Below are 16,179 nucleotides of genomic sequence, written 5' to 3'. Positions count from 1 at the left end.
AATTTTTTTCTGGGTACATGATACCATACAGCATCCGTATCAAACTTGCGGCGGGCCGCGCTAACATTAAACTTTCATATCAAGGCGGGGGGCCTCAAACTAGTGTCCTGCGGGCCACATTTGGCCCGTGGGCCGCGTGTTTGAGACCCCTGCTTTACTCAATCTCCTTTCTTGTGTTATTGAATGACAAAGTGTCTCCTGACTTTTTTTTATTTTTTTACAGTTATGTCCTGTAAACATATATAAAACATATATATATAAAATATATAAAATATATAAAATATAAAATAACTATAATATAAATATATATATATATACATAAATATATATAAAATAAATATATAAACATATAAAAGGCCTGACCAGGGTTCGTTCCACCCTCGGCCATCTATGTGTGGAGTTTTACATGTTCTCCCCGTGCATGCGTGGATTTTCTCCGGGTACTCCGCTTTCCTCCCACATTCCAAAAACATGCTAGGTTAATTAGCGACTCCAAATTGTCCATAGGTATGAATGTGAGTGTGAATGGTTGTTTGTCTATATGTGCCCTGTGATTGGCTGGCTCGCCCGAAGACAGCTGGGATAGGCTCCAGCAGAAAATGAATGAATGAATGAATGAATAAAAGACCTTGGTATCAGCATGAGTCCAGTATCTGACCTGTCCGGCGTCTGTCTTCTCGCTGCACCACTTTCCCAGATCTGTCATGCAGCGCTTCTGCAGCTCGGGGTCCAGCTTCACATCCAGCGCCCTCTGGTGGAGAATCCGCTGAACTTCCATTTTGCAGTCCCGTGATAACTGCAAGCAGAGGTGATACAAGTTTAAACAAGGGAAAGCAAAGAGAGCGGTTGCCCTGACAACGTCAACCACAGGTAGGACACTAAGACCTGCACTCAACATCATTCAACCCATATTTATTTGCCATAAAGCAAATTGTGATCATTTTTTCCGATTCTGACTTTGTACTCTTTGAAACTAAGTGGAACATTTTGACTTTATTCACATACCATTACTGCTGTTTTTTTCATTCTTGTTGTATTATGATTTTATCTCATAATATTATTATTATTTACATTACATATTTAATTATATAATATTACATATAATAAGATATATTATTATTTATTTATTATTTTTTTTCATCAATGAAATTTTCCAAAAATTACGACTTTATTTTGTTTTGTTAGGTTAATAAAAAACATTTATTTAATATTTAAACTTTTTTCTTCTAAAATTAATAAACTTTTTTCACATTAGAATTAGAATTAAATTATTTTCTATTAATATTTTGACTTTATTCACATACTATTACTGCTGTTTTTTTCATTCTTGTTGTATTATGATTTAATCTCATATTATTATAATTATTATTTATATTACATATTTAATTATATTATATAATATTGTATTATTATTTATGTATTATCATTTTTCATCAATGAAATTTTCCAAAAAATTACGACTTTACTTTGTTTTGTTCATTCTTGTTGTATTATGATTTTATCTCATAATATTATTATTATTATTTACATATGTAATTATATTATATAATGTTATAGATAATAATATATATTATTTATTTTTTTTTTCATTAATGACATTTTTCAAAAATTACGACTTTATTTTGTTTTGTTAGTTAATAAAAAACATTTATGCTTTTTTTCAAATTAGAATTAAATTATTTTCTATTAATATTTTGACTTTATTATAATTTAAAAAGTACAGCTGCTTTTTTTTTTTATTTTCTTCTTGTAAACTTTCTTCTCATAATGTTTTGACTTTCACCACTCTTCCATTTGTGGATAATGGCTCTCACTGCGGTTAGCTGGAGTCCGGAAGCTTTAGAAATGGTGTTATATCCTTCTCCAGACGGATAATCAGTTAATTTATGTTTTAACAAGAGGTGGGGGGGGGGGGGTATAACACTTTTTCCACAAAGGGCATTTTGTGTTCTAGTGCATTGTGATTTACTAATATTTACATTTATTTGATGATCTGAACTATTTAAGTGTGACAAACGTGCAAAAAGATAATAAACACTCTTTCATATATTATAGATATTATATAGATATATATAGAGATATTATATAGAGATATTTGACTTACATTCCTGTTGGAAATTTCAATAAAATCAAATAAATGAACAATTAAACAAATTGTACCATCAATCCTTCAAAGCCCATAATCCCATCATGGTGAAAAATAATAATGGGTATTCCAGTTTGTCTAACAAACTGTAATATCATTGAATTAAGGTCTCTTAAATAAATATAAATATAAATATATAATATAATTAAATATAAATTAAATAAAATTTTAAATAAATAATTAAATATAATTAAATAAATATATAATATAATATGTATGTATAAATATACAATAAAATATGATTATATCAAACTATATCATGCCAGATTTAACTCACATTAAAATGACCCAAACAAATTAAAATGTCACTCCAACCCTGATTCACCATCATCACTCCGATTTTTTAAAATCATAACCAGAAATAATAATGAGATTAGCAGGCGGGGGGGTGGGGGGGGGTGTTGACGACTTACCTGTTCATCTGCGTCCACCTGTTCAATTAAAAAAAACGAAACACTTCCTGATTCTTCAGTCAGACAACGTTGAATTCACCGAAAAAAAAACAAAGACTGAATTGGGATCGGAATTTACAGCGTCATCGTACCCGGCGGCCCTGCTCCTCGGTGCGGTAGGCGTGGCGGTAAAGGCAGGAGAAGACGGCGCCTGGCGGCATCAGCTCACTGGTCTCGTTCCAGCCGTGTGTGTGACACAGTCGGGCAGCATCTCCTTGACATTTCTTATAGAGGATCGGGTCCAATCTGGGACATAAATTTATTTATTTTTAATCATTGGTGATCCGCTTTTCATGGTAGTTACCTTCCAGGACTAGCAACAACTGGCAAAAAAAAAAAAAAACAAAACACACGGCTCGTTCCCCAACTCTGAACTTTCATGTTCTCCTTCAATTTTGGTTAAAGACTTGCAATAAAAAAATCACTATCATAATTACATTGGAATTTTGGTTAGCGTTTGCTCTGGTTAGCATGTTTTTCGGTTAACATCTGAATTTTATTTTATTTTTATTATTTATTTTATTTTTTTCCGATTTCCTCCCACATTCCAAAAACATGCTAGGTTAATTAGCGACTCCAAAATTGTCCATAGGTATGAATGTGAGTGTGAATGGTTGTTTGTCTATATGTGCCCTGTGATTGGCCGGCCACCAGTCCAGGGTGTACCCGCTCCCCCCCTACAGTCCTCCCTCTACATTGGCTATGACAAACATTCCATGACATGACATCAAGTACAATAGGTTGTCCTCTCATTTAGTGTGGAAGTGGTAAATGCTTTGCTTCTTTGTCCCTCGACCTCACTTCCTTTGAAATACTTTTTTTTTAAATCTTAGAATAAGTTATTTGGAGGCTAACTGGTTAGCTTAGTAGGTGGCTATGCTCGCAGTGTTGATCCTGTTGCCTGTGCAATGTGATGTAAACAAAGAATAATAGTGAAGACAGCTGGGATAGGCTCCAGCAACCCCCGAGACCCTTGTGAGGATAAGCGGTAGAAAGTGAATGAATGAAGATTCCCATCATGTATTGCATCCAAGCAAAGCATTCTATTGGGGCGCTGCAATGACGTCAGCCTCCCTCTAGGCTCCGGCCTTTGCAGTGCCATCCATCTATTTTCTAGGCCGCTTGTCCTCCAATGAATTCTGCCGATACCAATACTGATAATCTATCTCGCCCCGAAAGACAGCTGGGATAGGCTCCAGCACCCCCCCGAGACCATTGTGAGGATAAGCGGTAGAAAGTGAACGAATGAATATTCCCATCATGTATTGCATCCAAGCAAAGCATTTTATTGGGGCGCTGCAATGACGTCAGCCTCCCTCTAGACTCCGGCCTTTTCTCTGGTGGACGGACGCAGCATTGCAGTGCCATCCATCTATTTTCTAGGCCGCTTGTCCTCCAATGAATTCTGCCGATACCAATACTGATAATCTATCTCGCCCCGAAAGACAGCTGGGATAGGCTCCAGCACCCCCCCGAGACCATTGTGAGGATAAGCGGTAGAAAATGAAGGAATGAATATTCCCATCATGTATTGCATCCAAGCAAAGCATTCTATTGGGGCGCTGCAATGACGTCAGCCTCCCTCTAGACTCCGGCCTTTTCTCTGGTGGACGGACGCAGCATTGCAGTGCCATCCATCTATTTTCTAGGCCGCTTCTCCTCCAATGAATTCTGCCGATACCAATACTGATAATCTATCTCGCCCCGAAAGACAGCTGGGATAGGCTCCAGCACCCCCCCGAGACCATTGTGAGGATAAGCGGTAGAAAATGAAGGAATGAATATTCCCATCATGTATTGCATCCAAGCAAAGCATTCTATTGGGGCGCTGCAATGACGTCAGCCTCCCTCTAGACTCCGGCCTTTTCTCTGGTGGACGGACGCAGCATTGCAGTGCCATCCATCTATTTTCTAGGCCGCTTCTCCTCCAATGAATTCTGCCGATACCAATTCTGATAATCTATCTCGCCCCGAAAGACAGCTGGGATAGGCTCCAGCAACCCCCACGGCCCTCGTGAGGATAAGCGGTAGAAAATGAATGAACGGTTGGGCCACCCTTATCAGCAACAACTGCAACCAAGCATTTGTGATAACTTGCAATGAGTCTGATGTTGTAGATGTGGAAAATGAATGAATTAATGAATGAATGAATATTAAACAAAATGGTGAAGAATGTAAAAATATCCTTTCATTTTTTTGTCACCAGGTTTTCACAGGAAAGGAGAAGCAGTTCCACTCACTTCCAGTCCCTGGAGATGAAATACTGCAGCTCCAGCAACCGATGCTCGCAGTCCTCCACCATCTTCTCCGTGTACAGGTGCTCCATCAGACAAGACAAGATCCTACGCACGCAAAAGTGGCGCTTAAGACGATTAAGTTATATTTCATAAATATAACGCACGCGTGTGGCGCTCACATCGGGTCTCCGTTGCGGATATGCTTGCAGGCCGTCTGGATGACGGATTCGCAGGCCTCGTTGAGGGCTCTGTCGATCCTGTAGTCGGCCCCCGGGTCGGCAGACTGGATTAAAGTCTGAAGCTGTGAAGGACAACCGACCCAACTGCAAAGTTAGAATCCTATATACAATAATTGGGCTTTTGGATCAGATCGGATCGGAATGGGTAATATAGACTGTATTTTCTAATTTTTAATTTATGATCAAAGTAAATGTAGCTGATATCAGAGCGATACCAATCTTAAGTATGGGAATCGGACCATCCCTAATAACAACAATGACAATGCAAGTCAACTGCTGTCACATTGTTCTAGAATCTGATCTAGATATCGGTCCAATATCAGCAAAAAAAAAAAAAAGAGTCTCAAACTCAATTTACTTGAGGGCCACTGGAGCTCAGGTCTAGGTGAGACTGGACCGCATCAGGTTTTCAAAAAAAAAAACCAAAAAAACACATTTATTTAAAAATTTTTAAAACTTCGCCTTGGTTCCAATTTTCTACACGAAAAGCTCTGATAAAACATTCCACTGTTCTCAAATATCTTACTTTTTATTTTTCTACACAAAATAAGATGAAAAATAAATAAACAAATCAAGAATAAAGAAAATCAGTCAATCAGTAATAAATTAATAAATATAATAATAATAATAATAAAACGGCAAAATAATAAAAACTTAAGAAACCACATATAGTTGGTGGGTAGACAAATTATTTTTTTCAGATTAAAACAAAACAAAACACGACTATAGTCACATTTATACTCTTTTTTATTTACAACATATTGCGCAACTGCAGGGTCTTGAGACACATGCTAACTCGCAAACTAGAGAGCTAGCGACCTAAACGGTAGCCTTCAAGTTATTTCCTTTTAAACTTAAATAGCCAAAAAATTACCACTTCCACACGGATAGGGAGGATAACTATTAACAGTTATTTAACCTTTAACATGAACATTATTTACAACATATTGCGCAACTGCGGGGTCTTGAGACACATGCTAACTCGCAAACTAGAGAGCTAGCGACCTAAACGGTAGCCTTCAAGTTATTTCCTTTTAAACTTAAATCGCCAAAAACGTACCACTTCCACACGGATAGGGAGGATAACTATTAACAGTTATTTAACCTTTAACATGAACATTATTTACAACATATTGCGCAACTGCGGGGTCTTGAGACACATGCTAACTCGCAAACTAGAGAGCTAGCGACCTAAACGGTAGCCTTCAAGTTATTTCCTTTTAAACTTAAATAGCCAAAAAATTACCACTTCCACACGGATAGGGAGGATAACTATTAACAGTTATTTAACCTTTAACATGAACATGAATCAAACGGGCCGCGTGTTTGAGACCCCTGACGTAACATCCTGCATTTTTCAGATCAAATTTTTTTTATGGAGGGAAGGCGGTGACTTACGGCACTCTGGCATACGCTGTCGACGGTGGCACTGCGGTCACTGCGTCCGATCCTCATCAGGCAATGCAGAGTGCGACCTTTGCGGTGAAGCCCCGAGCAGTGAGTCTCAATCTCGGCCCTGCAGTGGAGCACAATCTCTGGACTCAGAGAGAAATCCTCCATCAGCATCCTCCGATAGTCCAGCATCTCCCCTTGGCACTCGCCAGTGACCGGACGACCTACGTGTGATGTATTAATGCAATACAAGTCAAGTTTTGGAAACATAAACATTAACACTCAAAGGGTATAACCTAAGAAATATACAAACAGGTACCAATATGAGTTTTAACGGTTTCCCATAGCAAAAGCATTCATTTGTGCCTACCGGGGCGCTGCATTGACGTCAGCCTCCCTCTGATGAATCGGAGCTGATGAATCATTGCATTGCCCTGGCAGCCATGTACAATGTTATGCTTTGCTGGGAAGCAAAGTTGCTGTGTGATGATTTTAGCGTCACTTGGAGTCAGACTGTTATATCGAGTATACTGTATATATATTCGTCCCACATTCCAAAAACATGCTAGGTTAATTAGCGACTCCAAATTGTCCGTAGGCCACAATAAAAGGCCCCTTCAGAAGTTGATTGGCCTTCGTGACAGGGAAATGTGGTGTCCAAAGTGTAGCACTGGGGCCATTTCCGGATTGGTGGTACAGTCCAAAAAGCAGCTAACATGGAAAAATCAGTAGTTTTAGGGAATGGAATGGCCTTTAACCGGGCTGCACGGCGGTCAGGTGGTTAGCGCGTGGACCTCACAGCTAGAAAACCCGAGTTCAATCCCACCCTCGGCTATCTCTGTGTGGAGTTTGCATGTTGTCCCCGTGCATGCGTGGGTTTTCTCCCACATTCCAAATACATGCTAGTTTGCTAACATGCTAAACATGCTAATTGGCGACTCCAAATTGTCCATAGGTATGAATGTGAGTGTGAATGGTTGTTAGATCGAGTGCAAAAGGTTATCCTCTCGTTTAGTGTGGAAGTGGTCATTTTTTTTGCTTCTTTGTCCCTCGACCTCACTTAATTTGAAATGAAACGTAGTCAAAGTCCTGAAAAAAAGTCAGTGGTTAGCATGCAAGCCTCACAGCAAGGAGACCCGAGTTCAATTCCACCCACGGCCATCTGTGTGTGGAGTTTGCATGTTCTCTACCCGTACTTGCGTGGGTTTTCTTCGGGTACTCCGGTTTCCTCCCACATTCCAAAAACATGCTAGGTTAATTAGCGACTCCAAATTGTCCATAGGTATGAATGTGAGTGTGAATGGTTGTTTGTCTATATGTGCCCCGTGATTGGCTGCTCTACAAAATATCAAGCCCACCTCTGTGCACGGCAGCCTCCAAACACAGCAGCAGGTACGAGAGTCGGGCCTCGCGAGCTCGTGGCAGGTTGCTGTCGATGCTGCACCGATGCTTCCTCAGGTCCAGCTTGCAGGCTTTAGCCAGGGAGTAACTGACCCTGTAGTCCTGCGAGATCAGCTTCTGGCGGGTGGTCAGTGCGTCTCTGCACTTTAGAAGGAAGTAAGGAGACATTTTTTTTTTTTGTGAATCACGAACATTAGCAACAAATAACAAGCAGGTACCGCCATGGGGTCCTTATAAGTCGCTTAAAGCAACAAACGAGCGGTGGACGTTGTGGTGCGTGCACACCTTTTCTGACATGGCCTCTTCAAACTTGTGGTTGAACAGACACTTGTAGACCTTTCCTTCTCCTGCTTGAATCTACATGAAAGAGAATAGCAATGATCAGCTCAAACTATCCAATTTCACTAAGAACGCTAAACTCATCACACATCAACTTAACACTTAAAGGATATATAATAATATAATATAATAAGAAATATACAAACAAGTACCAATATGAGTTTGGAAAAAAACTATTATTCCCATCATGGGTTGCATGGCAGACGAGTGGTTAGCGTGCAGGCCTCACAGCTAGGAGACCAAGGGTTCAATTCCACCCTCGGCCATCTCTGTGTGGAGTTTGCATGTTCTCCCCGTGCATGCGTGGGTTTTGTCCGGGTACTCCGGTTTCCTCCCACATTCCAAAAACATGCTAGGTTAATTAGCGACTCCAAATTGTCCCGTAGATGTGAGTAAATGTGAGTGTGAATGGTTGTTTGTCTATATGTGCCCTGTGATTGGCTGGCCCACCAGTCCAGGGTGTACCCCGCCTCTCGCCTGAAGACAGCTGGGATAGGCTCCAGCACCCCCCGCGACCCTCATTCATTCATTCAAAACAAAGGAATGAATCACAGGTATACCTTACAAATACACAAACAAGTACCAATACGAGTTTAAAATAGAAAAAAACCTTTTAACTAGGGGTGCGCCAATCGATCGACATTGATCAGTACCGTTCGATTTCTGTGAAAAAGCACGCTATGTGCATTTGCTGATACTTGCCTTTAATGTAAAAATGTACAATTAATCTATGTGCTCGGTAGCGGTATCGGCCGACAAGCGGCTTAGAAAATAGAGGGAGGCTGACGTCATTGCAGCGCCCCGATAGGCACCAATAGAATGCTTTGCTTGGATGCAATACATGATGGGAATATTCATTCATTCACTTTCTACCGCTTATCCTCACAAGGGTCTCGGGGGTTTGCTGGAGCCTATCCCAGCTGTCTTTCGGGCGAGAAGCAGGGTACACCCCGGACTGGTGGCCAGCCAATCACAGGGCACATATAGACAAACAACCATTCACACTCACATTCATACCTATGGACAATTTGGAGTCGCTAATTAACCTAGCATGTTTTTTTTGGAATGTGGGAGGAAACCGGAGTACCGGGAAGAAAACCCACGCATGCACGGGGAGAACATGCAAACTCCACACAGAGATGGCCGAGGGTGGAATTGAACCCTGGTTTCCTAGCTGTGAGGTCTGTGCACTAACCACTCGTCTGTCATGCAACCCATGATGGGAATAATAGTTTTTTTCCAAACTCATATTGGTACTTGTTTGTATATTTCTTATTATATTATATTATCATATATCCTTTAAGTGTTAAGTTGATGTGTGATGAGTTTAGCGTTCTTAGTGAAATTGGATAGTTTGTGCCGCCACGTTCACTGAATTTGTCCTCAACAGTCCTTACGTTCTGGCAGAACCTCTCGCGGTCATCTCTGCAGGAGAAGTAGAGATGTCGATCGAGGTGAAAGTCATCCGACGACAGCTCCGCCACTCGCAGAATCGCCCTTTGACACTCCTCTTTGATTGGATGAACTCCATTTTGTTGCTCCGCCTCCCTCACGAGTGCCTTTTCCAGGCAAGCGATGACCTCCCCCTGCGAGTGGATGTCCTGATGTTGCAACAAGAGACGAAACCAGGTTCAATTTATAGCAGAAACATCGAAAGAACTCTAAAGCTCTATCAGCTTTCCGATCTTCTCTCCAGAGGTCACCTTGTGTCCCGTATTGATGCTGCCGCAGCGTAGGTTGTTGATGTCTTCTTTGCATTTGTCCATGAAGCCGCAGATCAGTCGGTAGTCGCTGAAGATAATACTGGTCATCTTGGTGATGTACTGGTTACACTGGTACTCGCTGATGTTGCTACGGTGATCGACCAGACAGGACACAAGGTAGCCCCTCCCGCGCTCCTCCTCATTGCACTCCTTCAGCTACAGGTATTGAACACAAAGAGGGAAAATAAGTCATGGTGATGGTTGAATTTCACTTGAACGTGCATCAGATTACAATTGAACGCATCGCATAATCAGTTCACAGTTCCACATGTCCGAAAGGAGTAGGAAGAAGCAAAGCTTATTAAATCCTACCCCTCCATCTGGTACTTTTACAATCAGTAACTGTTACATTTGTTCACTTCCTGCTTTCCATAATACATTTTTATTTTTGAAATTTTTTGTCCCGTACCGAAATTACTGATTGTTACATTTGTTCACTTCCTGCTTTCCTAATATAAGTGATTTATTCATTCAATTTTATTTTTATTTTATATATTTTTTATTTTAGTTTTATTTTGGTTTTATTTATTTTTATTTTTTGTCCCGTACCGAAGTTACTGATTGTTACATTTGTTCATTTCCTGCTTTCCTAATATAATTTAAGTGATTTATTCATTCAATTTTATTTTTATTTTATATATTTTTTATTTTAGTTTTATTTTGGTTTTATTTATTTTTATTTATTTTTATTTTTTGTCCCGTACCGAAGTTACTGATTGTTACATTTGTTTACTTCCTGCTTTCCTAATATAATTTAAGTGATTTATTCATTCAATTTTATTTTTATTTTATATATTTTTTATTTTAGTTTTATTTTGGTTTTATTTATTTTTATTTATTTTTATTTTTTGTCCCGTACCGAAGTTACTGATTGTTACATTTGTTCACTTCCTGCTTTCCTAATATAATTTAAGTGATTTATTCTTTCAATTGTATTTTTATTTTATATTTTTTTATTTTAGTTTTATTTTGGTTTTATTTATTTTTAGTTTTTGTCACGTACCGAAGTACGAGGTGATATGACGAGTGACGAAGAAGGTGCAATTCTATTTTATCATATGAAAAAAAAACGGCACTGTCTTGTCAAAAAATGTTTTGCCCTCCTATTTTTTTTTGCACTATGTTGGCGGTCCTTAATATATGATGGTAAGGTGTTGGAATCCCAACAGGCCAGTATGAATCATGTGGACGCGGCGGCCTGTAGAAACGCCTACTCCAGCCTGCTAGCCTCCAGCGCTAGCCCCGATGACCATGCACGCTGAAGGCTACACCTTAACTCCTGATTCCATCTGTTCATGGATCATCTTGATTACCGGTGAGTACCTTTGTATTTAATACTTGTGTCTGAAACCAGGGCTTAAGTCTGTAAAAAAAACAGGCATTTTTATGGACACTCACCTCAGTGATGGTGCTCTTGCAAACCTCCACAGCCACGGACTCAAACTTGGGGTCTGTGGTCAGATTAAATTTATAGTTCCAAAGGAGCTGAAGACAAGAAGACAAAATGAATGATGGAGAAGATACTAAAATAACATATTAGTGTGAAGGCACCGTATGATTGTAGGCATCATCGTGCATTCATTCAATGCATGCATTCTTACCATCCTTCTAGGTAAAGTAAAGAGACATTTTATTCTAAGTACTTACATGGTTGCAAGCAGGGGCAATGTCAGTTTCCTGCAGAAACCAAAAAAAAAAAGCAGGGGTCAAATGTTTGTGGTCAAGAGAAACACAGAGAAAAATGAAATCCCACATCACAATGCAAACGTCCACATTGAATAAACAGGCTGGGAAAATTTCCCCATTTCAAATAATGATAAAGCTAAACAAATAATATACACTATATGCACACAATTCAAGCTAAATGGCTGTGTTGGCAATGTTCAGGTTGTTAGCTCAATTTAATCCCAACCATTATAATCACAGCGCTATACAAATAAAATATTGAATTGAATTGAATTGAATTGAATTGAATTGAATTGAATTGAATTGAATTGAATTGAATTGAATTGAATTGAATTGAATTGAATTGAATTGAATTAAATTAAATTAAATTAAATTAAATTAAATTAAATTAAATTAAATTAAATTGAATTGAATTGAATTGAATTGAATTGAATTGAATTGAATTGAATTGAAAATTAAAGACAGCTGGGATAGGCTCCAGCACCCCCCGCGACCTTCGTGAGGAAAAAGCGGTAGAAAATGAATGAATGAATGAATTGAATTGAATTGAATTGAAAATTAAAGACAGCTGGGATAGGCTCCAGCACCCCCTCGACCCTCGTGAGGAAAAAGCGGTAAAAATGAATAAATTAAATTAAATTAAATTAAATTAAATTAAATTAAATTAAATTAAATTAAATTAAATTAAATTAAATTAAATTAAATTAAAGACAGCTGGGATAGGCTCCAGCACCCCCTCGACCCTCGTGAGGAAAAGTGGTAGAAAATGAATGAATGAATAAATTAAATTAAATTAAATTACATTACATTACATTACATTACATTACATTAAATAATTAAATAATAATAATAAAACTACAAATAATAAAAACTTAAGAAACCACATATAGTTGGCGGGTAGACAAATTATTTTTTTTCAGATTAAAATGAACAAAGCATTATTAGAGCCCTGTAGACATGACAAAACACTACTATAGAGAGAGCTAGCGACCTAAACGGTAGCCTCCAAGTTATTTCCTTTAAACTCAAATAGCCAAAAACTTACCACTTCCACACGGATAGGGAGGATAACTATTAACAGTTATTTAACCTTTAACATGAACATGAATCAAACGTAATAATTTTTTCTGGGTACATGATACCATACAGCATCCTTATCAAACTTGCGCGGGCCGCGCTAACATTCAACTTTCATATCAAGACGGGGGCCTCAAACTAGTGTCCTGCGTGCCACATTTGGCCCGCGGGCCGCGTGTTTGAGACCCCTGATATAGTCCAACCTCCATCTGAATCACCAGCGCTCCAACTCAACGGTGACACACATAAGCAGCATGTTGTAAAAGCCAACCTTGCCCAGAAGGTCATGTGACCCGTGTTGCACTTTACTCAGTACAGCCGAGCGTCTGACAAATGTTCAAATGTTAACATAGTGACCCATGATTTCACCACACCACTCCCTTGTCGTTTCATTGAGGAAAATATGTCATCCATTTTACAATGTTGCTTTTACTGCATGTACTTATCTGGCAACGTAAATGTGTGACGGTGTCATTTCTCTCAAGGCAACAGTGTCCAAAGCGGGGACAGGGAGGGACCATTTTCAGCCTGCAGCTCATTTTTATTGGTAGGTATTGGCAGGTATATTCAGTCATTCATTCATTTTCTACCGCTTTTTTCTCACGGGGGTGTCTTTATTTTATTTTATTTTATTTTATTTTATTTTATTTTATTTTATTTTATTTTATTTTATTTTATTTTCATTCATTCATTTTCTACCGCTTTTCCTCACAAGGGTCGCGGGGGTGCTGGAGCCTATCCCAGCTGCTCTTTTCGGGCGAGAAGCGGGGTACACCCCGGACTGGTGGCCAGCCAATCACAGGGCACATATAGACAAACAACCATTCACACTCACATTCATACCTATGGACAATTTAGAGTCGCCAATTAGCATATTTAGCATGTTTAGCATGTTAGCAAACTAGCATGTATTTGGAATGTGGGAGGAAACCGGAGTACCCGGAGAAAACCCACGCATGCACGGGGGAGAACATGCAAACTCCACACAGAGATAGCCGAGGGTGGAATTGAACTCGGGTTTTCTAGCTGTGAGGTCTGCGTGCTAACCACCCGACCGCCGTGCAGCCCAGTTAAAGGCCATTACATTCCATAAAACTACTGATTTTTCCATGTAAGCTGCTGTTTGGACTGTGCCACCAATCCGGAAATGGCCCCAGTGCTACACTTTGGACACCACATTTGCCTGTCGCAAAGGCCAATCAACTTCTTTATTGTGGCCCGTGGACAATTTGGAGTCGCTAATTAACCTAGCATGTTTTTGGAATTTGGGACGAAAACCCACGCATGCACGGGGAGAACATGCAAACTCCACACAGAGATAGCCGAGGGTGGAATTGAACTCTGGTCTCCTAGCTGTGTGGCCTGCGCGCTAATCACTCCTCCGCCGTACAGCCAATATTGTACAAATATAATATAAAAATATAATGTGGGAGGAAATCGGAGTACCCGGAGAAAACATGCAAATTTCACACAGAGATGGCTGAGGGTGGACTTGAACCCAGGTCTCCTAGCTGTGAGGTCCACTCGTCCACCGTGCAGCCCTAGCAGGTATAGTCTATAATTCAATTAAGGCAATATTAGAGTTTTGTATTACAGATTGTACATAATGTATGAAGTGTACAAAATACTTACAATAAAAAAATATACACAAATTATTATAATAATAAATATTATTATGTTAATATTCTGGGCAAAGGGTAAAAATATGGGCTTGAGTACATGATTTGTAAATGTTTATCTGTGATATGAGACACTTGTCACATACACGAAGCGGATGTGTTCAATGGCAATCAGACATATTCGGTACCGGTGCTGATTCACCTCCACCCTGTCCAACTGACGGGGATGGATGGATGGAGGCACCGGGGCATCACACGCAGCATCATCAGGCGGCGGCCCCTTACCTCTCTGCGGTCCTGGAGGCACTCAAGCACGGACAGGTTGTTAGCCCAGGTGTGTTTGGGGCAGAGCCGAGTCAGGTCCGCTCTGCAGGCCTCCTCTTCCGACAGCTTCCAACCGGTCGTCCTTCGAAGCTGTGAGGCCCCAGCGGCGGCGGCAGCCACGGCAGCCGCGGCAGGTGCATCCTTGGCTTGCGGTTCGGCGGCTCTGAGGACGGCCGGGTTGGGAGGCGCGGCGGGACCGCTGGCAGCCTTCAGGCCGAAGACGGGTCCGAAACCGCAGAGACACACAGATGATATCAGGAGCAGCAGCAGTAGCGGAGAGCGACTGGACGTCGCCATCTTCAGACCACTGTAAAGCTAAGTCTATACGCAGAACAACATTACGCTACTTCCGGTGTGCTACTTCACAATAAAAGCTGGCGGAATAACACTGGTAGGTTTTTATTGCCTTATTTTTTAGATGTTTTTTTATATCGAAACACATAGTTTTTAAAAAAATACACTTTTTATTTGGGAGTAACACATAAATAATATTTTTGACTTTTGTTTAAAAAAGTTTGTTATATATATAGTTAGCGCGCAGACCTCACAGCGAGGAGACCAGGGTTCAATTCCACCCTCGGCCATCTCTGTGTGGAGTTTCCATGTTCTCCCCGTGCATGCGTGGGTTTTCTCCGGGTACTCCGGTTTCCTCCCACATTCCAACAAAAACATGCTAGGTTAATTAGCGACTCCAAATTGTCCATAGGTATGAATGTGAGTGTGAATGGTTGTTTGTCTATATGTGCCCTGTGATTGGCTGGCCACCAGTCCAGGGTGTACCCCGCCTCTCGCCTGAAGACAGCTGGGATAGGCTCCAGCACCCCCGCGATCCTAGTGAAGAAAAGCGGTAGAAAATGAATGAATATATATATGTTTTTATTTTGGGGGTCACATGCCCATTATACAGTTCTGCTGAGGTGCCCTTAAGCAAGGCACCGGACCTCCAACTGCTTGGACTCGTATAGTCAAAATAATTAAGAATCAAGCAAATCTGTCAGCCAATTCTCAGTTTCAATTTCTCCCTTTGGATAATAAAATAATAATAATAATAATAATCCTTTAGGAATGACTTAAATATAGATAATTATGAAAGAGGTCAGACTCAGTTTAATTAACTTTAATGATTACACACGTAAGAATTAACTGTCATTCTGTTTTTTGTTTTTTGTTTTTTTTTTTTGTCTTGAGGCCTCCTGTCCAGCGGGTTGTCGGAGCAGCTGATTGGGAACAAGTGAGCACAATAAATCCTCCTAAATTTAGAAGTGACAGCTGCCTAGAGTGTTTTTTTTTTGTCTGGCTCTCGATAAGCTACTAATCTACCCTGCTCTCTTAGTTACAACTTGCAATTCAAACTATCAAGCAGTTTCTGTACAACAAATCCTCAATCTGAATAAACAACATGCAAAGTCACGTTGAAAATGAAATGGGAATCCAAGTGTCCAAAAAAAACATCATACCAATAGTAAAATACGATGGTGGTAGTGTGATGGTCTGGGGCTGTTAT

The 16,179-nt window shown here is 40.0% G+C and overlaps 1 protein-coding gene across 2 annotated transcripts in view; it reads right to left on the bottom strand.

Moving 5' to 3' along the window:
* The window catches only part of LOC131131866 (Golgi apparatus protein 1-like), a 30,309-nt gene extending 15,297 nt beyond the window's left edge, over positions 1-15,012 (bottom strand). Inside the window, exons 1-13 of one of the 2 annotated variants that reach the window (XM_058076843.2) lie at positions 14,637-15,012; positions 11,617-11,646; positions 11,368-11,454; positions 9,910-10,125; positions 9,604-9,807; positions 8,153-8,224; positions 7,825-8,011; positions 6,473-6,690; positions 5,015-5,136; positions 4,839-4,940; positions 2,691-2,844; positions 2,560-2,577; positions 659-796 (exon numbers count right to left, since the gene is read on the bottom strand). In XM_058076843.2, the coding sequence (XP_057932826.2) occupies positions 659-796; positions 2,560-2,577; positions 2,691-2,844; positions 4,839-4,940; positions 5,015-5,136; positions 6,473-6,690; positions 7,825-8,011; positions 8,153-8,224; positions 9,604-9,807; positions 9,910-10,125; positions 11,368-11,454; positions 11,617-11,646; positions 14,637-14,972 (1,884 nt within the window). In that variant the 5' untranslated portion in view covers positions 14,973-15,012. The remainder of the gene's footprint in view (positions 1-658; positions 797-2,559; positions 2,578-2,690; positions 2,845-4,838; positions 4,941-5,014; positions 5,137-6,472; positions 6,691-7,824; positions 8,012-8,152; positions 8,225-9,603; positions 9,808-9,909; positions 10,126-11,367; positions 11,455-11,616; positions 11,647-14,636) is intronic. The other variant, XM_058076844.2, reaches the window with a different exon arrangement.
* Between the last annotated feature and the right edge of the window lie 1,167 nt (positions 15,013-16,179).

This window comes from Doryrhamphus excisus, linkage group LG1 (genome assembly GCF_037039965.1).
Source record: "Doryrhamphus excisus strain RoL-2023G ecotype Guam linkage group LG1, RoL_Dexc_Guam_v1.1, whole genome shotgun sequence".
Lineage (NCBI taxonomy): Eukaryota > Metazoa > Chordata > Actinopteri > Syngnathiformes > Syngnathidae > Doryrhamphus > Doryrhamphus excisus.
The sequence above is the reverse complement of the archived record's forward strand: the minus strand, read 5'-3'. Positions and strand labels throughout refer to the sequence as shown.